We start from the raw sequence: 24802 nt of genomic DNA on the forward strand, positions 1-24802 counted from the left end.
TTCCTGGGAATGGGTAGGGTTAGGGCATAGAATCATTATGTCTATGGAAAGTGCCCATAAAACATGGAAACTCATAGAAGAAGCGCCCTTGTTTTGCGTTACTTCTTCAAACTCGTCTCTTTTCCTGTGCGCTTTCAGGCCTTAAAGTCAAGTTCTCTTAACACGCCGTTAGCCACACCATCTGTTAATAGGTCTGTTTTGACAGTGCGTGTGCGTGCGTGTTCACCTGAGGGTACAAATTCATTTATTCGGCCGCTCTCATCTGCAGCCCTGCAGTAAGAGTGAACTGTGCATGCGGCTGAAGGGCAGGTCTGGCCTAACAGAGCCGGGCCAGGCCTTACAGACGGACATTAGGCCAAACCGGAGTTAAAATCCTATTAGTTTCAGCTGGGAATCAGATTATCGTCGTCGAGAATCACTCGTCTGGCAACTAGGGTCTAATTTACGCCAATCAACAGCAATTATTGAGGGGAAGGGGAGCATCTATTAGGGAAGCTCATCCACTTAGGCTAATGAATGGGGCAGATTCAATCTCTTACTGAAGAGACGTATTTGGGAACTGCAGCTGGGGGCAAATGCACTGCATTCAAGGGGAACCACTGTTATCTGACTGTGTGTGTTTGTGAGAGACATTCATTCGTAGTGAGTTTATTATAAATGACAGCCTTACGGATCAGACGTTCAGACTTTGTAGGATCGTGTAGTATATTACCTTTGCAGTAATACTTGGATCAATATATGTCAAACTGCGTTATATATGCTTTGTCAGTATGCTGTCAAACTAATCATGAGAGAGCTGTGGGTTAGGCCTACTACAGTTCATGTAAGCTAGCCTGCTAAATTGTAACTTCCGAAAAGGAAAAATAAGAGCATTTTATCATTTTATTAATGAATGTAATGTTTTAATTTGTTAAATTATGTAATGGTGGGCTAACAAAAAGTCACTGACATCAAACTACAACAAGTGCTGTTTTCAAAGTCTTGAGAGTTGGAAAATGTAGAATGCTTGTGGTGCCCCCTAGTGTTTGAAAACAGCAAGTGTTTCCTGTACAAAGTTAATTTCTTACAAAACAAAATGGATTTTTTTTTTTTTTTTTTTTTTTTTTATAAGGCAAAAGGAAAAAAATGAAAGAAAAAGTTTGCAGTTGTCTAAATATGTAAGGATAGGAAAACAACCTTTTAAACCCATTTAAATAAAATGATGCCTATTCTAATAGTTTGATAAAGGATATTTAAGGTTGTCAGATTGCATTGTAGTGCGTACTCCATAACGCAAGATGTCAACCCTCAGCTAGCATAATGCACGTAGAAATGCAAGAAAATAAGATAAACATGAAAGGTGAGTTGTCTTTTGAAAACTCAAGAGGAACATAGATGCTTTATATGCAGCGTATCCACTCTTGACTGTTTCGTAAAAGGTTAACAAATGCGGCAGAAGAGGTCGCTAGACTCTTACTTCAGGGCTTATAACATAATAACATACATAATACTGGCTAATACTTAATTACACATTAATTAAGACACTTATTTTACTACATAATAATGTATAGACATAAATAATATATATTATTTTATTATTATTATTCAATCTTATTATTTCATATTATTTAATACAGTCATGCCAATAAAGCAATTTTGAATTTGAATTATATATGTATATAATCCTTATTATTACCCTTGTTCTTTGTTAATTCTTGTTATGGAAAAAAATATGTATCGAACAATATTCATTTTATGTTGTATTTGTGGAGCATAACACTTCTCCGATTATTTGGTGGCGTGCACTATTAAATATTGAATATTATAATAGTATTTGTTGTATAAAAGCGATTATGTCCATGTCCTCAACATCTAAAGACCAATCAGATGCGTTACAGCAAAGCACGTGATCCAGCACGGAAGTAGCGCTTGAGTGTGTAATCTCGTTTGTTTCGTGAAGTTCTTTGTTCTCCATCTAGAAACATCACATCAGCAGCTTCTCAACATGGCGAATAACAGCACAGGCTAATAACGGGCTAGCGTCTCCCCCCTCTCACCTCCGGTAAAGCCAGAAGAATAGTATGCAGCAGCCTTTGACAATATCCCAGAAAGAATTTAAATAATGGAGACGCGGGGGATTGAGCAGATGTTCGACTTCCAGCGGTAACATATTCACATTTAAAGCTTGAAATTACAACAGTTGCAGAGCTAACACGATTAGCTGTAGCATGTTCAACATCAAAACCTCAAAAACACAACCGTATAAAGTCTGTTAGAGACTATTGTATGATCTTCAGAGACATACATATCAGAATAAATAGTAAACACGAATGATTTCTGATTATTTCTGCTCTTACGTAATTTAATATATTATATTTGCCATAAATGCTAATGAAACAGTTTGAAAAATATTATTTTATTTAGCAAGGACGTATTAAATTGTTTTATTTGTATTATTTTATTTTATTATTATTTAAAATATATACTGTTCTTTTGCACAGTACCGTTATGGTATTAATGCAGTATATAAAATTCTGTTTGTGTTTACAGTTATTGAAACCTGCAAAAATATATTGTATATTAACACAATGAGTCCTAATATTTGTGATTATTCATGTCAGGAGTAAGGTCTGTTGCATGCACACACAAAATCCTACATATCTACATTTAAATCATAATGATTTTCCCCACCATCATGTTTCTTAGGTAGTCTAGTCATCCTGATATATTAGAGTAAGTCAGAGAGCAGAAATGAACTGCACTAGTTAGTAAACTGGTGGAAATGTAGTTATGCAGTCTCCTGTGTACACTGCTCAGGCCTCTGACATGGAGAGATGGATGTTGGTTTCTGCCAAACTGCCTTTCTCAGAAATAGATTCAAGCTGGTTTCTATTCCTGTCATGTGTTTCCACAGGTTACCAAATGATCGCTTCATCTTGCTGCTGTTGTTGCTGTACTCCCCTGTCGGCTTATGCTTGATGCTACTGCGAATATTTATTGGTGTTCATGTGTTTCTAGTGAGTTGTGCACTACCTGACAGTATTGTCAGAAGGTAAGACGCCACACTGGAGCGTTAAAGGATTAGTTCACTGTAGAATTAAAATTTCCTGATAATTTACTCACCCCCATGTCATCCAAGATGTTTATGTCTTTCTTTCTTCAGTCGAAAAGACATTAAGGTTTTTGAGGAACACATTCCAGGATTTTTCTTCACTGGGGTACAACAGGTTGAAGGTCCAAACTGCAGTATCAATGCAGCTTCAAAGGGCATCTCGAGATTAAAGTTGTTAAATTTCGAGAAAAAACTCGTTAAATTTAGAGAAAAAGGTCAAAATAAAATGTTGAGAAAAAACTCGTTAAATTTAGAGAAAAAAATTTGAGATAAAATGTTAAGAATAAACTCATTAAATTACGAGAAAAAACGTGTTAAATTTCGAGAAAAAAGTCGAGATAAAATGTTGAGAATAAAGTCATTAAACTATGAAAAAGTTGTTAAATTGCGAGAACAAATTCGTTAAATTATGAGAAAAATGTTGTTAAATTTTGAGAAAAAAGTCGAGATAAAATGTTGCGAATAAAGTCAATAAATTATGAGAATAAAGTCATTCAATTATGTGAATAAAGTCAAATTACAAGAAAAAAGTTGTTAAATTATGAGATCAAATTCGTAATTTAACAAATTTATTCTCATAATGTAACAACTTTTTTATCATAATTTAATGAGTTTATTCTCAACATTTTATCTCGACTTTTTTCTCGAAATTTAACGAGTTTTTTCTCGAAATTTAACAACTTTAATCTCGAGATGGGTTTTATTTTTTTATTATTGCTTGGCCCTAATCCTCTTCCGTACAATACTTTTATTCAGCAAAGATGTGTGAAATTGATAAAACGTGATATTAAAGTGATATTGTTAGAAAAGTTTTCTATTCTGAATAACTTCTGTTCTTTTTAACTTTTTATTAATGAGTGAATCCTGAATAAAGTATCACAGGTTCCAAAAAATATTCAGCAACTGTTTCCAACATTGATAATAACTGAGTATCAAATCAGCATATTAGATAGATTTCTTTAGGATCATGTGACACTGAAATAAATAACACATAATTGCTGCAATAAAAATATATTTATTTTACATATTTACTTATTTACATATTTAAATTAGAATTAAATGCGAAAAAATAAATAACTGTTATTTCATGTTATGAACAAACAAAATGTTTATATTTATATTTTATATGATACGTTTTATATAAATATTATACATTTATATCAATTTCCCAAAATTTCCAATTAATTCCCATAAATTTCCATATATTCCCGTTTATTTCCTGTTAAGTTTCCAAATTGGAATATTTCCAAAATTCCCCAGGTTAAGTTCCCGTGGAAAGTTTTCGGAAATTTACCGGAAACTTTCCGCCCCTTTGCAACTCTAATCGCAGATTTAGTGCAAGACGAGCGTTTGTGGTTAAAAAGTATATAAATTATTATAAAAAAAAAAAAAAAAAAAAAGACAGATCGTTTCACTAGATACCCCTTGAAGCTGCACTGAAACTGCAATTTGGACCTTCAACCCGTTGAACCCCAGTGAAGTCCACTATATGGAGAAAAATCCTGGAATGTTTCCCTCAAAAACCTTTCTTTTCGACTGTAGAAACAAAAGTTCGATCTTGGATGACATGGGGGTGAGTAAATTATCAGGAAATTTTAATCCTGAAATGAATTAATTCTTTAATAGATATCAGAATTTAGAAAGACTAGAATCAGAAATAAAATAACATTTAGAAAACATTGCATTTGAGGACTACGTTTTATGTAGATAGTTGATCTTGCATTGTTATGGTGTTATTTTAGTATTGAATTGTTTAGTATAGTATTTATTAATATTAGAATATTTTCTTTTTATAATTTCAGTTTTCACTTTAATTTTAGTTTTAGCAATGTTGTTATTGCTTTTGTTAAAATGTATTAAAATATTTTTAAATAATATAATAGTACATACACACATTTTTACTTGTGAAAATGAATGTCACAAACCCGATTAAGGTGTTTAAAATGATTAATAACTTGATGATCAGTCACAAGTTTCTGAAAGCATGCTTACAAATTGTTGTGTAAAATCCTGAAAAATATCTGTTATTTGTCATTTTTGGTTTGGCAGATGTAGTTTATGTATTTGTATGTTTGCAGTATTCATGCCAGTGTGTGTGAATTGGCATTTGTCTGTGCTGTTTCAGGTTCATCGTGAGAATAATGTGTTCAGTGCTGGGTCTGCATGTCCGGCAGAACAGCCCGCGCTTACGGGACAAAACTGCCCGACTTTACATCTGCAATCACGTTACACATTTTGACCACAATATGATCAACCTCCTGACCTCTTGTAACACGGTGAGTGAGTGTGTATGTGTGTCTCAGTGTTTTCCCAGCATGATGTAATCTCTTTCTCCTCTGCTCTGCCCTTGAATTCTGTGTCTTTCATTGGTTTACTCACACAAAGAGGTCTGTTTCTCCTTTGGCAGCTGTGCTGACTTAATGTTGGGCCAAAGGCCAGTGAATGAGGTTTAATTCTCTCTGTTTGCTCACTTCAAATGATTCAAATGATTGTTTGAATGCGGAGCAGCAGGAGTAACTTACATTCAGTTTCAAACATTAGGTCATGCTGCTCTGCTTGATCTTACATTCCTGTAATTTTATTTGTTATTTATTATACATGTAATTATACATTAGAGCAAACATAACTGATGAATTACAAGTAGTGTATTAATTAATTAAATTATGTATTTAAATATGTATAATATACATAATATATCATTTACACAACTTATGCAGTATAAATAAAGATACACTAATCAATTTACATATGCACAGTATACATAAAATGCACTCAGTATATGTACGCTGGCTACCATTCAAAAACTTTTTAATTAATTAATACTCCTATTCTGCAGGTACACATTAAATTGATCGACACTGACAGTAAATGCATTTAGTGTTACAAAATATTTCCATTTCTAATAAATGTTGAGCTTTAGGTTCATCAAAGAATCCTGAAAAATACTGCACAACTGTTTTGATTTTGATAATTATCAGAAATGTTTCACGAGCAACAAATCAGCATATTAGAGTGATTTCTGGAGGGACATGTGACACTGAAGCCTGGAGTAATTTTACTGAAAATTTAGCTTTGATCACAGGAATAAATTACATTTTAAAATATATTAAAATGGAAAACAATTGTTTTAAATAATAAAATAAAGTAATTTAATTTTATTTTATTTTTCCACAATATTACAATATTTTTGATAAAATTAAGGTAGCCTTGCATGGTGAGCAGAAGGGACTTCTTTCAACAAAAACAAACCCAAAAACACTGAAAACTTGAAAACTTTCCTACTTGATTCAGCTTCACTAATAAAATAATAAGATTTAATTGCTTTATATCCCCTTTTATATCATTTTTCATTTCATTACTGTGGAATTAGTGAACTATCATTATCATGAACTATCAAACAGCTACATGTTTGACTCTTTCTCTGTGTGTTTAGCCACTGCTGGAGGGCCCCGTGGGGTTCCTGTGCTGGGCGAGGGGTTTTATGGAGCTGGGCCAGGGCATAGGGAGCAGGACGGAGCTGACAGAGACCCTCCGCAGATATTGCTCATCTCCTAACTCTTTACCCCTCCTGCTCTTTCCAGAGGAGGACACCACCAACGGCCGGACCGGCCTCCTCAAGTTCAGGTTCAAAACATTATTCTTTCTTTACTTTTGGCTATAGTCAAGTCAAATCAAAAGTATTTCACATTGTTTCAAAGCAGCTTTACAGAAAATCATGGTGTTATTGTGTATAATATCTTAATATCTTCTTCTTCATGCCATTTAGATGGTTACAAGCAATAAGTCAGTTGGAATTAGCTATATAGTAGAGATGTAACGATACATCGTTATATCGCAACATCACAATATAAAACTGCAACAATATGTATCGGTGCTGTAAATGATATGATTTGCGATTTAGAGTTAGTTTTATCAAAGGCTCAGCTTACTGTATTTATAAGGTATAATTCATGCAAAAATGTAAATTCTGTCATCATGATGTCACGTCGTACATCGTCATAAAGTGTCATTAAAAAAATGTCATAAAGGCATCTTAAAAATAATCAATCGACTGGTCTAATCCAATTCCAAGTCTTCTGAAGAGAATCGATGGTTTTATATGATTTACAATGACGCGCATACTGTAGTAAACGCAGACTTTCAAATGCTTGCGTGACATGCCAGAACAACAGAAGTAATCACCATATCACATTTAGTTTTAGTAGTATGATTATTCAAAGCGTTTTAGTTGGTTTAGGCGGTACATAGCGAGCACAGGGAGAGTCTGTGCGCACACTGCTTGTCTGTGTAAGAGATCCAACGAATGCCTACATTGAAAGCACGAGTACTGCATGAGGGGGAAAAAAAGAAAGTTTATGGGGTTTCAGTGACATTACTACATTAAACTACAATATATAATGTTCAATATAATGCAGTGGGGGAATATTTGTGGGTCTTGATAAAAATAAAATAATAATAATGCTGTTTTAATAATAATAAAGTAATGAAACAGTAATAAACAATCAAGCACTTGAGATTCGCTATATAGCAGGGGTGGCTAACGTCGGAGAGCCACAGTCCTGCAGAGTTCAGCTCCATCCCAAATCAAACACACCTGAAGAAGCTAATCAAGGCCTGAGGTGTTGCTAGAAAGCTATTGGCAGGTGAGTTTTTATCAGGGTTTGAGCAAAAGTCTGCAGGACTGAGGCTCTCCAGTTCCAGAGTTCGCCACCCTTGCTATATAGTAGTATTTATCATCCTATGTGCATGTATACATAGCCAACTTTCTAGCGATAATATAATTCACATTTTACAATGATATAAACAGTGACGCGGTTGATATTTGATCTACACGAGTATACTGTATTTATGCAGATCATCTGTAGTGTGTAGTTGGATGCTATACATAATAAGGTCTTAATTTGGATAAACTATGTTACTTTCACCTTTGGGATGATTGTAATGGTAATATCCCTGAAAGAGATTTCATTCATTTAGACAAAAGTGACTTACTGTTTATAGTGTAAATACCTGTTTATAATGTATCTCACGCCCTGTTTGCACCTGGTATTAAGATGCATTTTGGTCAATCCGATCACCAATGCACAATGCTAAATACAGGTGTAAACGGGTCTAAAATGTTTTGAGCTTGTCCGCTTTCGACCACTTCCAGAATTAGCTGAAAACACATTGGACTGGATTGCTTTAACAGCCACAAAAGACCGCCTGCTCTCCACATACTGACCTAATGCATAAACATTATGCGAAGTGCGCTTGCCAGACAGGATTTAAACTTTGTCAGCTGAAGACCCAAGTTTGGTTTGAAGATGAAACCTTACCAAACACAATGTTCTCTCACCATTCCTGATTTCCAACACACACTTACAGCGTTCGGCTGGTCTAGTTGCTGTCAGAGCAGAAATTATTGCTGATGCTCTCCGTATGTTTTTCTGTCGTCTCCAGGTGCGTTCATATGTTAATTGTGTGAGCTTATTTCATCCATTAGATCGAAAGATCTGAAAAAGCCCTTACATTTACCCGCCCATAGACCCGCCCCTCGAAGAAATCAGGACAGAAGTGGTCAAAAGTGGACAAAAGACACGGATTAAAACACCAGGTGTAAACGGGAATGTGTCTCCCTTGTCTACTTGTGATCAACCAAAACGCATCTTAATACTGGGTGTAAACAGGGCCTGATTAGGTTTTAAATGTGACCATATTGTACATAGACAGTCAGGTGCCTGATATAAATAAGTAAGGACTGCTGAGATTTTGGTGATTAAATGTGGATCTGTTCTGGGAGGGTTGCCAGATCCTCTCTAAGCTTCCTTGAAGGCTCCTCTCTAAGCTTTACTGATCCTCGGGTTTAGCCTTTACTGCCTGTAAATCAGCTGACACCCACTTTGCCATTAGCTTTTAGAAGATGTTTCCTTTTCTCTTTAAGAAAGATGCCATTTTTAAAAGCCCAACTTCTTCTCTCTCCACAGCTCTTGGCCTTTCTCTGTGTCTGACTCCATCCAGCCTGTGGCATTGCTGGTGAAGAGGCCTTTCATAGCTGTGGTAATTGCATTTAAACACTTTATTATGCACTATTGTTGAATGATTTTGGTTTGCATTGCAAGTATTTTCCTGTAACCTGGTTAAATTCACACACATAATAGGTAATATTTACGTCTCTTGCTTTGAATGTGTAAGTAATACCTGTAGTTTTTTATGTCAATGCTGCACTTGTCATTTCTGTAAATCACTTTCCTATGAAACCCAGGCATTTAAATGAGACTGAATAATTGTCACTCGTGTCTAGAGTTTCCAGATCTTTTTTCATCCTCAAGTTCCTGTTAACACACACAAGAGGGTCTTTGTGTGAACGTGGCTCATGAGTAGGATATGTATAGCAGCACTGATAATAAGTGATTCACAGTGCAATAGAGAGACGGACTGTCAAAGGTCGGCAGATCGGCTCGTAGTGACCTCTTGCTCCCATTACAGCATTGCAAAATGGTTTTATTATTTGTTTTAGTGAACACTGGAGCATGTATATGATCCACTCCAACATCAGGGTTTTCAATCTTTAGATGCCACGGACCCCCAGATCTGATTCATTAAAATTTGAAAGGCCTCTACATATTTGTTATATGTGTAAAGTATGGAAGCTTGTTTCAGCCACTGGATAATTTTTTTTAAAAAGGTAATTGCAGCTTTTTCCCCTCACAATTCTGCCTTTTCCTCTTGCAATTGTAAGTTTACGTATCACAATTCTCATTTGTGAGTTAAAAAGTCAGAATAGTGTGATATAAAATCCCAATTGCGAGTTATAAAGTCCAATTCTGAGAAAAAAAAGACTTTTATTCTCAGTCAGAAATGAAAAAAAAGTCAGAATTGTGAGATAAAAACTCACAATTAACTTGGTGGTGGAAACAAGCTTCCACACTACTAAAGATCCAATTTATAATATACATTATAAAAGTGTAAAACATTATTTGAAAAATATTTTTACATTACTACTTTTTTCTACTCCTTATTAGTACTGTATTATTATATTTATTTTATATAAGATAAATATTATTTATTAATTCATTTTTTAATTACTTGTCTTCGATGTGTTTAAAAGAAGACATTTCAAGCTCTCTATAGATTCATTTCTCATGTCAGTGAGGCAGGTAGCCTATGTGCTGAGTTTTGGTTCTTTTTTGTGACGGCTTGCCTTTCTTACATCAAAAAAAAAAAAAAAAAAAAAAAACAAATATATATATATATATATATATATATATATATATATATATATAATTTAGCTTTATAATTATAATTTAGGTTTTCGACCTCTCAGGCTCTTAAAATTATACAGGCTAGTGATGCTACTGTAGCTTTAAAGGGTTAGTTCACCCAAAAATCGTCTTCGGAACACAAGTGAAGATTTTTTTGGAGAAATCTCAGATTTCTGTCCCTCCACAGCTATGCAACTGACTTTGATGCTTCAAAAAGTTCATTAAGAGATCTTAAAACTAATCCATATGAATTGAGTGGTTTAGTCCAAATTTTTTGAAGAGACTTGATCTGTTTATATGATGAACAGATTGAATTTAGGCTTTTATTCACATATAAACTTTGATCAGTGAACATAAACAGAAACTCAACCGAACCTGCTTGACGCTTGAGACCAAACCTCTTGCAGAAGCTCAAACGTGCTGCATAACATGTGAATGAACCTCATTGGTTCTTGAGGAAGCTCAAATGTGCTGTGTGACACACGAGAATGAACCTCATTGGTTCTCGCATGTCAAGCGAACATGCTTGAGCTTCTGTTTTTCTGTTTACCAACTGATGTGCGAGTTGATGAATGTTTATATGTGAATAAAAGCCTAAATTCAATCTGTTCATCATATAAAGCAATTGAGTTTCTTCAGAAAATTTGGACTAAACCACTCAATTCATATGGATTATTTTTACGATCTCTTTATGAACTTTTTGAAGCATCAAAGTGTCAGTTGTGTAGCTGTCTATGGAAAGACAGAAAACACTCATGTTTCATTAAAAAAATCTTCATTTGTGTTCCAAAGATGAACGAAAGTCTTACTGATTTGGAACGACATGAAGGTGTAAATGATGACAGAATTTTCATTTTTGGGTGAACTATTCCTTTAAGTCATATATATGTGATGATGTGATGTTATGATTTTCTTACCGTTTTGCATGTGAAAACATCTGGTGCCGTTCACACTGTCGTTCATCGGGACGGGGCGTGTTGCTAAATGTTGGATACTGAATAAGTGTTTTCTTTATATATGGACGGTCATATATTATTGTGCTCATGGTTGTGATGGTAATTTCTTGATTTTTGATGATGATTTTTTTTAATGACCTGCTTTTGCTGCTCCATAAGTGGTCTTGGTCAACTTGGTAGAAAGAATTGCACTGTGCACGTGAAAGTATGTATAGATAATAAACGTCAAGCCGTCGACATGCACATAACTGTGCTCTGTTAAACACTAGCATCTAGGATGATATAAAAGGTCTTTCTCTGGTTCTTTTCAGAACACTCCAGAATCCTCATGGCTGACGGAGCTGCTGTGGACCTTTTTTGTACCGTTCACAGTGTACCATGTAAGGTACTACATATTACAGTCTCTCCTTTGTCCAGTGGCAGTATTTTAAATGTACAATCCTCTATTGCTGCTCTCGACAGGCCAGAACTGGTAATACAATAATGAAGCTTTTCAGTATTTAATAGCTTCAGGAGTCTTGCGTATGAAGCTTATAAGACCAACAGTTTCAGGTTTAGTCCTGAATTTTTGTGCATAATTACTTGCCTGTTGCTAAGTATTGTACTTTTATTACTGTCACTATTAAATATTTGAATAGTTTTTAGTTGTTTTTTTTTTAAATTTTGACATTTTGAAGTAGATACTAATGTTTAATGGTAATTATTGAGTGAATAAAGGAAGAATCAGAAGCATGAATGCATGAATAAACTTTCTTTCTCACTCTTGCTAAGTATCTCTGTACAAAAATGTTAGGTGTGATTGTTTTGAAATGCTCTCAACCAGATGGCTTCCACCGCTGTCGAAAGAAGATGACGAATCTCATCAAGAATTTGCCAGCAAAGTCCAAGGGGTAAAACTTTTTTCCTTTTTTGTTGTTTTGTTCATTGTACAGTTGCTCTTTTTTTTCTTTCTTTAAAACTTACCATACTTTCTGATAAGTATGTTTGCATGTGCAGCGATTATAGTCCAATTGTAGCCTGAATAATGTGTAAACATGCTGGACAAAATGGAGAAAATCAGCATATTAGAATGATTTCTGAAGGATCATGTGACACTGAAGATTGGAGTAATGATGTTGAAAATTCAGCTTTGCATCACAGGAATAAATTTTAAAATGGATTCAAATAGAAAAGGTTATTTTACATTGTAAACTCAACTTTGGTGATCATAGACTTTTGATTGGTAGTGTTAGTCTGACTTACAAAAACTGGGCTGGTATGATTTCAGTCAACTAGAGCATCTAATGTGCATGTAAATGCATATACCGATCTTCTGCTTATAGCCTGTTGAAAGTTTGTAAGTCATGCTTCTGTAGAAATGAATGCTCTGTGAAATGCCTTGAAATGAAATGGATTTGAATCCATTTTCCAGTAATGTCATACTTGGTTGGATTACCATTAAAAACATGTTCAAACAAACCATTATCTTATTGTCCCCTGACATGGCTTTTCATTTGCCTAACCTTCAGATCTATTTCTTGCCCATTTCAAAGCTTTGACTTGTTTCGGTGTGCCGTTTGATGTAATGTCCATTGTGTCCCTCCTTCAGTTGCTGGCCACCGAGCTGGGCGTGATCTCCACACAGATCACTAAAGCAGACAAAGCCGAACACATCAAAAGGAAAAGACACATTGCCTCTCAGACTGCACTTTCAAGTAAGAACGGATTCAATGGTGAGAAATGAAATTATGATGTATCTATACATAAAGTTAGATAACTGGATCAATATAGATGTATTTTGTCTTCTAGTGTAACATGAAACTATATTTTTGTCAGATTTGGGTGCCAGACCTCGCACAGTGGCGCAGGGTTTCCTGGGCACAAGTGCAGGGGCCGAAGACTCACGAGTGGCACGTATGGTGCAGCAGGTGAAAGAGGTGCTGCCTGACGTCCCGTTATCGGTCATCACCAGAGACCTGTGTATGTCATCCTTCCATAATGCTTTGCAGTATGCATTTAGTCGTTACCATGAAATCCACTGAAATATTCATTCAGACTAGCTTATGTACTCTTATGTTGCTCCGCTGTATCTGTACTAATGCAAAGCTGATTTCTTGGGTGTAAACAATTCAGTTTCAGCCATTATGGATTTGGTTAAAGGGATAGTTCAACCAAAAATGATCACCTTATCTTCAGGCCATTCAAGATGTAGGTGACTTTTTTTCTTGAGTAGAATAGTAAAGAAGATTTTTAGCTGAAACCATGGTCCTTAGTGATTCATATAATGGATGTCAATGGCCATCACTTTGGGAGTCAAAATCATATACAGGCAAAACAAAATGAATACCCATGGCTCCTGATGATACATTGCGGTCTTAAGGGGATGACACACAGGGCAACTTTTTGAGTGATGTTGCTTGGGCACTTTTCCCATTGATAATGGGCAATCTTAAGATACTTTGCAATCTTTGGATAAATTAGATTTAATTTAGACAATTTAAATTTGTTGACCATTTTCAATGGGAAACTGCCCAAGTAAAATTGCCCGGAAACATTGCTCAAAAGGTTGCCCCGTGTTTCATCACCTTTATGAAGCGAAATGATTATATGAATCACCAAGGACCATGGTTTCAGCTAAAAATCTTTACTGTTCTTTTGAAGAAAAAAAGACTCCTACACCTTGGATGGCCTGAGGGTGAGTAAGTTAACAGCAAATTTTCATTTTTGGATGAACTATCCCTTTAAGTAACCCCTTTCTTTTGTCTCTGTACAGTACAGACCAACTGTGTGGACACAACCATAACCAACCTGCTGGAGCATACTGACCACTTCAACTCGGAGGCTGCTGCGAGCACACCTTCAGCTCCAGCCAAACCAGCAGCTTCTTCCACCCCGTCTGTAATGGCATCCACACCCAATTTAAAGGTACCAGTGACTCTCACATCACTCACTGAAATGATGCAGGAGCAAATTAATCTGTTTTTTAGCCAAAGTTCTCAAATGAATCATTCTTTTAAGCGGGTAACGGGTCAAGTCGGTTCACGGAATCTAACTGAATCGAACTTCAGTTCTGTACAGTACAGTTTTTTTCTTTTTTGTATTTATTTCAACAAATGACAACCAAAATCAAACCTACTGAAGCTCATGAACAGTTTTGAAGTGGCTGCATGCAAGTTATGCTCATTCACAAGCCGTGAGAATCATACTCGAAAATGTAATGTTAATTATTAAACCAAAATAAATACAAAACTTTCAAAAACACTCAGCTGTGATTAGTTTATTGAGTGATAGGCAGTGGGTTTAATCATTGATATTATTAGATTTGCTATACAGCGTCTTCCCATCACCTTCTCAACATGTTTCCCTTGGTGTTTTTACACGTAGAAAAGACAGTTTTTTTTCCCTGAACGATGATGTCAGTCCTATTGCAATTCTCGATTCAACAATAATAAACTTCACAAGCAGAAAGGCAGCACTATATAAACAAACCAGACTAGAACTTGTGACGGCAGCTTCACATTCTCTATATCTACTGCCTCGATGGCAGGAAAGTCTTTCAATTCAGTGGAAAAATCACTCCTTCATAACTCAAGGATCACGTCCAACATATGTTGTGATTTTCTGTTTATACCTTTCTAAACCTGCACAGTACGGACTTTTCTCCATCTCTTCCATTCTAATTTTTGCCTCTTGCTGACAGGAAACGTGAAAATTTGAGTGAAGAAGAGACCGTTTAATTCTTGCCTTTATAGTCCAAAGTGGTCATTCAATATAAACTCGATAGTACAATCATTGGCGCTGCAAATTAGAACGTTAACCCAAGGTTAAGGAATATACAGTGTTAATTGTTAACCCCGGGTAAATTATGAGCAGTGTGAAATGTGAAGCAAGATAACCCAGGATTCCGTTTACCCAGGGTTTAGAATGACCCAGGGTTAACTATTTCAAGTGTGTAAAGCCCTAATAACCTGTCTGGACAGACTTATTGGCTCATTCGGTGCTACTTTGGATATGCATTTTGCACCATCAACCCAGAACTAAAGTTCGATTATATGAACCGATCATTTACCGGCTTAAAAGAAGGATTCGTTAAAAATCGAGCACCGAATGAGCCAATAAGTCTGTCCAGACAGGTTATTAGGGCTTTACACACTTGAAATAGTTAACCCTGGGTCATTCACATCAACAATTAACAAGACCATTTATGATTTATTGCACACAATTTATAAATCAAATTTGCAATAGTCTTCAATGCACCACAAAAACAAGCTGTTTTGAGTTTGAGCTTGTCCTGTACAAACAGTACAATGGCCTCCTTCTTGCATGGCCTATATTAGTGAATTTATCTATAAATAGTAACTTTGAAGCCTTTTGTCTCACAGGATATTTATATAAATATGTCTGTGTATTCATTCAACAGCCATCTGCCATATCTTTTGGGAGATCACCCATAGACAGACACATGACTCTACAGGAGAGAAAAGAAGCCTTATATGAATATGCAAGAAGGTAATTGTTTTAAAAAGACTAAAATGATGTTTGAAAATGTTGTTTGTCAGTGTCCACTAGGTTTATTGTATAATAAATGTATGTTGTACTCCAATTCGTGTGTGTGTGTGTGTGTGTGTGTGTGTTGAGTAATCCGAATCTTTACTTTGTTTACCCCACCCGCAGACGATACATTGAAAAACATGGACTGAACAAAGATGATGATCTATGACTGTGGACAAAGACACACCTGAGGAATTGTTTAGGAAAGACAGCTGCTTAACACAAAATCCACATAGTCAAAGAGGAAATTATAGAGTTGACCCAGAAAGAAACAACATTTGTGTTCACCAAACATGCCGAGAGAAGACTGGATTTTTTCCTTTCTTGTTTTTGTTTCTTTGTAAATCTTCTTGCATGGCAATCATGCATGTCTTTTTATTATTTCTCTCTGCAACAGAAAACAATTATTTTGGTAAACAATTTGTATTAAGACCCAGTGACCTTGGCACACTTCATATTATTTTTATAAGGTCCTTGGGTAGAAAATAAGGGTTCAGAAACATATACCAGTGAACTAAAACAACTTGAGGTTTATTATGTGGTTAAGGATACATGTTGATGCAATATCAGCTTTTAAAGACATTAAAGATCATTTAGAAATGCAAAGACTTGTGACTGTGTCTCTTGTACTACTTTATAGACTTAATGCATCATCGGAAATTTATGCATCTTATGAATATTTTTGTGAATGACAATAAAGTTGTCAGGGATTAGATGTATTTTTTTCAATAGGTCCTACAGCATGTCTTACCTTCAGGGTTGGAGAGTAACGAAATACATGTAACTTAGTTACTCAAATTTTGTATTTTAAATATGTATCTATTTCATTACAGTTACATTTTAAATGGGTGGTAATCAAATTACAGTTACATCTGAAAAGTATTTTAGACTACCAAAGTGATTACTTTGAATTTTAATGTCATTTAAACATTGTAAACTGTGGCAGGCAATTAATGTAAACAGCAATTGGTGATTCTCTGCCTCTGACAGTCTGCAAAAGCATCCTAAGCTATAGTTCAGCTTAAAGGTTTCTTACCCCTTGGCGAATTTTAATCATTGTAACAAAATAAGAGGGATCATAAAAATTGCATGTTATTTTTATTTGGTACTGTGCTGAATAAGCCATTTCACATAACAGATGTTTACATAAACTCCACAAGACAAAATAACTGAATTTATAAAAACTGCCCCATTCAAAAATGTTACATACTCTTGAATCTTAATTATCCTGTCATTACTAGATGATCCACGACTGTTCATGTTTTGCGATAGTTGTTTGTGAGTCCCTTGCAATTGTAAAAAAGGTAATTTTGACTTTTTATCTCACAATTCTGACTTTTTTTCTTTCAAATTCAAGTTTGGATCTCACAATTCTGACTTTTTTTTTTCTCAAAATTGTGAGATGCACTCACAGTTGCAAGTTATAAAGTCAGAATTGCATGATTAAAAACTTGCCATTCTGACTTATGTCTCACAATTTCGAGTTTAAATCTCACAATTACAATTTCATGCAATTCAGACATTTTTTAAAAAAAATTATGAGTTTATCTCACAATTCTGACTTTTCTCAAAATTCTCAATTTTCTCAATATTGCGAGTGTATATCTCACAATTATGATTTTACAACCCTTGCAACTTTATATCACATAATTCTGAGAAAAAAGTCAGAATTGTGAGATAAAAACTAGCAATTGCCTTGTTTTTATGTTACATATTTATTAGTATTCCAAAACTTGGGTAATTAACAAAATACGTTACAAATTACTGTTTAAAGCATGTATTTTGTAATCTGTAGTGAAATACATTTTAAAAGTGACCTACCAGCCCCGCTTACCTTTACAATGCTAAAAATAAATTTATCAGGAATTTTTTTTGAAAAGATTTATCTTCAGCTGAATGGTCAATACTCATGTACACAACAGTAATGCTCAGTGACTGGATTACATGTCTATACTCACAACTTTTTCTTAATTTACACAAAATTAGGTTCCTAGATATGGTTTAAACCTATCAGAGGTTTTATTTATTTTTTTATCACTGTCATATAAATGAATTAGCACCTTGTAATGGTGATGGTAAACAAATGGAAGGGTTAAACTGTCTAAACCGCTTCAATTTGGTTTTAATTGTCCTCTACAAGTAAACAAGTTTTGGAAAATATCCCTGCAGCCCCTCCTTCTTCATAAATTTTTTTAGATAAGCGTTTTGAATGTCGAGAGCCGTTATAACCGCTCTTCTAGCCAATGGCCATAAAGCCTGCCTAGTGATGCCTCCGTCAGCATAAACCAATCATAAAAATGATTACACAAAGGGCCCAATGAGAGTGCTGGAAAGGGCGCATAGCAACCAATAAGAATGATGGAAATGTAGGTGATTTCTCCAGACTGAATAAGTAGGAGCACATCTCATTTTACGATCTCATTGTCAAGGCTTTTGAGTTAGAAGGCGTTAGTTTCAGTGATTTTGGGTTGTTAAGCAAACAAAACAAGCAAGAATGAGGGAGATTGTGCATTTACAGGCTGGACAGTGCGGCAACCAGATTGGTGCCAAGGTAAGAACTGAACTAATCTATGTATTTTTAATTGTAATATTTTAAGTAAGTTACCTTTTGGGGGGAAGCTAAGTTAATCCTCGCGGCTTTTAGAACCGTAACGTTAATTGTGATAGTTTAAATGATTGTTGTTTCATAGTTAGTATTTCAAATAGGCTGACTTGTGGTGGTGGGTTTTTTTCTTCCTTTTAATCTTCAATAACGTACTTGCACGCAACAAGTTTTTAAATCTGATATTTTGAGTCATCAAATAAGAATCGACGAAAAATGACTTGGGATTTTTATTTTTTTTATTTATTTATTTTTTTCTTAAACCATAAAATCAACACGATTTGAATGAAGTAATGGTGAAACAATGCGTTAGTTTTAGGGTGTTGGCCGCGCCGAACCGGCGTAGTGTCCGATTCGCACGCGAGTCGATTCTTTTATGCTGATTTGATTGAGCCGACTAGCTCGAGATTCGCTCCCCAACGGTTGCTATTCGAGTGTAGGGGAGTCGTGACGCATGCGAGTGGATGAAAATGAACCGTTCGAACGAATCGATTCACTTGGAAGAATCACGTGTCGTAATGTGGCCGGTTGTATCTGGTTCAGCTCATGGAAAAGTGCGGGAACGCTAATATCATGTCGCAGAAAACTCCCTGACCCCATGCAGAGACCGGATTTGAATCACTTCATATCATTGTGCAATACCCAAAGTTAAAATTCAGGACATTAGTGGTACTACGTCGCTGTTACTTTAAGCTCCCCGGTGGCGTAAAATGGCCCCGGTGACTTGGCAAACTCCATTTTACAATTGTGGAGTCCATGTAACGGGAAGCTCTGGCTATTCAATATTAGATTAACCTGGTTTTTAATCTTTATTTTATTTTGCCTTTCATACAAATGCTCATGTCATGGTCCAAAAAAAAGTCAACTAAATTTGAATGGGAGAAATAAATGTGTCTTTTGACTGAGTCTGCTTTTGAATCCCTCTTATTTCAGTTCTGGGAAGTCATTAGTGATGAGCATGGAATTGACCCAACAGGCAGTTACCATGGCGACAGTGACCTTCAACTGGACAGAATTAACGTTTATTATAACGAAGCCTCAGGTGAGCAAAATTTAATGCCTTTTGTATTCTTTTACTTGACAAAGCTGTATTGTATATGTGCATTATATGGCATTTGATTTGTTCTGGACTTTGTAATTTCAGGTGGAAAGTATGTTCCACGTGCTGTACTGGTGGATTTGGAGCCTGGTACAATGGACTCTGTGAGGTCCGGTCCATTTGGTCAGATCTTCAGACCAGACAACTTTGTTTTTGGTAATTTTTATTTATATGTACCAGAGTGATGGTTGGCAAAATTTGAATGGCAAATTGTGACCTGATATGGCTCTAGTTCTCTTTTGTGTAGAAGTAACTAAACTCCGAACCATGTTTTGTCATCCGATAGGCCAGAGTGGTGCTGGAAACAACTGGGCTAAGGGCCATTATACTGAAGGAGCTGAGCTGGTTGACTCAGTTTTGGATGTGGTTCGGAAAGAGGCGGAGAGCTGTGACTGTCTGCAGGGCTTCCAGCTCACTCACTCCTTGGGTGGAGGTACAGGGTCCGGTATGGGTACCCTCCTCATTAGCAAAATCCGTGAAGAGTACCCTGACCGTATCATGAACACCTTCAGTGTGGTGCCTTCTCCTAAAGTCTCAGACACAGTGGTAGAGCCCTACAATGCCACACTGTCTGTCCATCAGCTGGTGGAAAACACAGATGAGACCTACTGTATCGATAACGAAGCCCTTTATGACATCTGCTTCCGTACTCTCAAACTCACAACACCTACTTATGGTGACCTCAACCACCTCGTTTCTGCCACCATGAGCGGCGTCACTACCTGCCTGAGGTTCCCCGGTCAGTTGAACGCAGATCTTCGTAAACTGGCAGTGAACATGGTGCCCTTCCCCCGTCTGCACTTCTTCATGCCTGGCTTCGCTCCTCTGACCAGCAGAGGCAGCCAGCAGTACCGCGCCCTGACTGTTCCCGAGCTCACCCAGCAAATGTTCGACGCCAAAAACATGATGGCCGCCTGCGACCCCCGTCACGGCCGCTACCTGACCGTTGCAGCCGTATTCCGTGGCCGTATGTCCATGAAGGAGGTGGATGAGCAGATGCTCAATGTACAGAACAAGAACAGCAGCTACTTCGTAGAATGGATCCCCAACAACGTCAAGACCGCCGTCTGCGACATTCCACCTCGTGGTCTCAAAATGGCCGCCACCTTCATCGGCAACAGCACTGCCATCCAGGAGCTGTTCAAGAGAATTTCTGAGCAGTTCACGGCCATGTTCAGGCGCAAGGCTTTTCTGCATTGGTACACGGGAGAGGGCATGGACGAGATGGAGTTCACAGAGGCTGAGAGCAACATGAACGACCTGGTGTCCGAGTACCAGCAGTACCAGGATGCCACCGCTGAGGAGGAAGGAGAGTTTGAGGAGGAGGGTGAAGAGGAGCTTGCATAAGTTAACACTTCTGTTTTCCATGTTTTTGTTTTTTTCCTTTTTCAAAATTTGTCGCTTGTTTAAATTTTTCTTACTGCATTTTCTGTCACTTAAAACCTTCAGTTCCTTTTTCATGTAAATGTTAATAAAACAAATACAAGAATTTAACTGGTTTAGTGGTGTTTCTCTATTCTTCACAAGGGAAGGTCTTACAAGACTGGTATAAGTTAAATTCTATTTTAATTGAGCCCTGAAATGGTCAGGTCTGAACTCTTTGCAGTTCTACATATAACCACTAGATTTAAGGTTTTGCAAGTAGTTTAACTGCCCATGTCATTTAGTACCATAATTGATTTCTTGTGACCACTCAAAAGTGGTTGTAGAAAACACTGTGCTAGTGTTTCAGTGGCTCTAAATTCAATCTAAATTCCTAGTCCGTAAGACCGGAAAGGTACAATAATAGTGTTGGCATAAAATGCCAACCCGTATTCTCAAGCTGCATCCTCCGGAGGTCGCATTTGAAGACTGCATGTGTCATTGAGGCGGTCTCATTTTAAAATAACTTTTTGATTGCAAAGTAAAACAAATGACCTCAATTTTATGGTTACTTTTAAATAAGACACCCTTGAAGACCTATGCAGCCTCTGAAATGAGACGAAGCTCTAGTCACATTTGTGACGGTCTGTTTGTCCTGTATCAATGTAGTGTTTTCAGTCCAATTTCCTGAAGTCATCTGGTTTCCATTTTGATTCCAGCTTTGAGAAATGTTCAACTTTTATGTTCCTTTTATACAGGTCTTTTTCTAGTTTAGATCTGAACGTCAGCAGAGAAGAACTTAAATGGCATGAGTGCAGATTTGTATATATTTTACAAACATGATTATAGGACATTCCATAAATATACAAATATACAGATACAATGGACACAAATATAAAAATAAATGCACAAACAGTGAAGTATGAGAAGCCTTCCATTCCATCAGTCTGTAAACATTTAGCATCTTTTATAATTCCCTGATGCATGTTAATTCATTAAATGAAACCGGTGTTTCATGTGAATGGCTGATGTCTGCTCTGAGGTGTTCAGCTTTCATACAAGAGGAAGTGTATAGGCCCAGACCACAATCACAGCTCTGTTCTGTCTCTGAGGCCCTTGGCTACATGATCTTTCTGATGACCTAATCTAAAACCAGCATGACAACTTGTGATTAGACCACAGTAGCAATGGATACAAATGGGAATGAGTAACATTTAGCCCTGGTTTCACAAACAATGCGTAAACTTAGTCGCAGACTGAAATCCATGTTTGAGCTGTTTAATTGAACGTAACTTGCACTGACGTATCTTAAAATATGTCAGTGTTTTTTTCTAAGGCATGTTTATAAAAGCTACTTAAATGTCCTAATTGAACTAAGGCATAATCCTGGCTTAATCTAAGCCCTGTATGTGAAACCTGGCCTAAGTGATTACATTTTCTCTTTGTCCAGAGCCACATGGTTATTGCAGTTCCCTGGGTTTGTTCACAAAAATGTTATGAGATCTTGTTGTTGAGCTGCCCAGGATAATGCTCAAACTGTTTCTCAGCCTCCTCACTGAATGAATCACCTGGAAACACAAATAATACAAATTAAGTTTTTAAAAAAAAAAAAAAAAGAAACCTGAAGATAATAAAAAATACTTCAGTTGCATTTAGTGCTGAGCTAAAATATCTGATTAAGCAAGCATGTCATTTCATTCCCCTCAAATGTTTAATAGAATCAGGCAAGTCTGAACGACCCAGTGAACAACAGCCGTCTCACCAAGATGACATTTATGTAACCAGACACGGTTGCCATCGTATTTGCAGTTGCACCGCATAGCGTTGTTGGTGAAGTCACTCTCAGCTACCTCAAAGTTGGGGTTTATTATGACCTGAGAAAGAGAAAGATAAGACTGATACAGGAAAACCTGGATGCATAATTGCAATCAAATTTAATCTAGCTAACAACATAATCAGCAAAGTGTGTCCAAGTAGTGACAGCAAGATCTTTAAAACGAACGACTGTATTCTGGACATTTTGTTAGTTAATCCTAATCCGGGAGGGCCTTTTCCAGTAAAATCCTTCCTCCACCCTGCCTCTGTGTAATTAAGGTTTATTACATCATTAATCAAACCAAATCCTATTACTCTTCTAACCCTTGCATTCCTGGACATCATGGTGAACTGTGCACGAGAGCTGACTAATCTCCACCACTAGAGGGCAGAACTGCAACATCTCTTTGACATCTGCTGAAAAGCCCAGACAATGGGGTCCTACGGGACCAAAGTCTGCTCATGTAACACCCTTTGCTGTTAGTGTGTAATCAAGCTGGTGGAAATACATTTTTAACAAAGTACCAAAGTGGTTTCTCTTCCTTTGACAATTACCATAAGTGAATACCTGTAGAATGTAGTTTCCTGGTTTAACATCCGTGATGTCAATCCACTGGCAGTCGATATCATGTCTGTACAAGTCCCAGCAGCCCGCTGTGATGCCCTGCTCGCCAAAGTTAGCACACTCGTAGCGCTTCGAAACACCTGCAACAAGGGAAGTGGTACTAGTGTATTTCTGGAGACATGCCAATATTCCAGGCAAAGAACACCTTAAACCAGCCTTATATTAAACCGCCTTAAACCAGTAGTGCAATCCACTACGCTGCTTTTCCATTGTTTTTCTATGTAAACATGCACTAGACCAGGGTGTCCAAACCTGTTCCTGGAGGGTCATTGTCCTGTAGAGTTTAGCTCCATGTTGGAGCCTCCAACCCTAATTAAACACACCTGAACCAGCTAATCGCGTTCTTCAGACTTACTGGAAACTTTTAAGCAAGTGTGTTGAAGCTAAAATCTGCAGAACGTTTAAACATACACGGTCTGAACCACTGATTCAAAACACAAGACTTGTAAAGCTTCGAAGCTTCATGAAGCAGTGTTTTGAAATCACCCATCACTAGATATTATTGAATAAAGTCATTTTTTTGTTTTTTTTGGCACACAAAAAGTATTCTTATTGTTTCATAACATTAAGGTTGAACCACTGTTGTCACATGAACTGTTTTAGATATGATTTAGTAGCTTTTTGGGCATCTGAAAGTGTTAATTATCTTGCTGGCAATGGAGGCCTCACTGAGCCATCGGATTTTATCAAAAATATTTGTACTCTGAAGATGAATGAAGGTCTTATGGGAGTAATTAATGACAGAATTTTCATTTTTGGGTGAACTAAACCTTTAAGCTTTGTCTGTGAAATCAGGCATTAGTGTCTTTAATATTAATTTCTTCAAATCTAAAGTATGCATTACAGAGCAGATATATAAAAGTGTCAGAGCAGATTTAAAGTTTTGGTTTACTGTAATGTACTGGTATTAGAAAAGATCCAAAAACAGATTTCAAAAGTAGAATCACTATACCCAGTAGTCTAGAGACCCCTAGTGGATAAACAACTACCTTGGTATGAAAGCCTAAATGTATGGCAGTTATTATAAAAAAATAAAATAAAAAAAATTTATAGCACTGAAATAAAAGTTTATTGTAGCATGAAAACATCCTGTAACTCAAAACTACCTGAAAACTAATTTATGAAAACTACTGATTATTTCTGTCACAAAAAAACTAACATTATAAATAGACCTCAATAAAATAAAAGTATTTTCCGTATGTATACACTGCCTGGCCAAAAAAATAGTTGCTGTTTCGGATTTTAATAGGCAAATACTTAAAAGTCTATGGATGGATCATTATTACAGTGATTATTATGTTTCTATCATGTTATATGTTTGGCAACAATTCTATTAACCTTAAAAGATGGAGTGTGTACATTTTCATTTCTTAAACAACCATGTATTAAGATCATGACCATATTCCAGGATGACAATGTCAAAATTCATCAGGCTCAAACTGTGAAAGAATTGTTGGGAGGGAGCATGAAGAATCATC

The 24802-nt window shown here is 36.4% G+C and overlaps 3 protein-coding genes across 6 annotated transcripts in view; 2 read left to right on the forward strand and 1 right to left on the reverse strand.

Annotated features, from left to right (window-relative positions):
- The first annotated feature begins 1963 nt into the window (after positions 1–1963).
- aup1 (AUP1 lipid droplet regulating VLDL assembly factor) lies at positions 1964–16552 on the forward strand. 3 transcript variants are annotated; one of them, XM_067383098.1, is made up of 12 exons: positions 1964–2142; positions 2894–3031; positions 5217–5367; positions 6525–6715; positions 9058–9130; positions 11603–11676; positions 12115–12181; positions 12880–13003; positions 13107–13250; positions 14044–14195; positions 15691–15779; positions 15945–16544. In XM_067383098.1, the coding sequence occupies exons 1-12, from the start codon at positions 2102–2104 to the stop codon at positions 15988–15990; spliced, it is 1290 nt and encodes a 429-aa protein (XP_067239199.1). In that variant the 5' UTR covers positions 1964–2101; the 3' UTR covers positions 15991–16544. The 3 variants fall into 3 exon arrangements, with proteins under 3 accessions (XP_067239199.1, XP_067239277.1, XP_067239348.1); XM_067383176.1 differs by having other exon boundaries at positions 12880–12985; positions 15945–16543; XM_067383247.1 differs by lacking the exon at positions 1964–2142 and having other exon boundaries at positions 2894–2996; positions 15945–16552.
- A 1663-nt stretch (positions 16553–18215) lies between these two features.
- On the forward strand, positions 18216–21016 carry tubb4b (tubulin, beta 4B class IVb). The gene is made up of 4 exons (XM_067383366.1): positions 18216–18372; positions 19357–19465; positions 19568–19678; positions 19809–21016. The coding sequence occupies exons 1-4, from the start codon at positions 18316–18318 to the stop codon at positions 20867–20869; spliced, it is 1338 nt and encodes a 445-aa protein (XP_067239467.1). The 5' UTR covers positions 18216–18315; the 3' UTR covers positions 20870–21016.
- Positions 21017–21529: 513 nt separating this feature from the next.
- The window catches only part of loxl3a (lysyl oxidase-like 3a), a 33923-nt gene continuing 30650 nt past the window's right edge, over positions 21530–24802 (reverse strand). For both annotated transcript variants that reach the window (XM_067383134.1, XM_067383141.1), the window contains 3 exons: positions 23268–23404; positions 22647–22758; positions 21530–22452 (listed from right to left, as the gene is read on the reverse strand). In XM_067383134.1, coding sequence (XP_067239235.1) covers positions 22379–22452; positions 22647–22758; positions 23268–23404 — 323 coding nt within the window. In that variant the 3' untranslated portion in view covers positions 21530–22378. The remainder of the gene's footprint in view (positions 22453–22646; positions 22759–23267; positions 23405–24802) is intronic.

Source organism: Chanodichthys erythropterus, chromosome 1 (assembly GCF_024489055.1).
Source record: "Chanodichthys erythropterus isolate Z2021 chromosome 1, ASM2448905v1, whole genome shotgun sequence".
NCBI classification, from domain to species: domain Eukaryota; kingdom Metazoa; phylum Chordata; class Actinopteri; order Cypriniformes; family Xenocyprididae; genus Chanodichthys; species Chanodichthys erythropterus.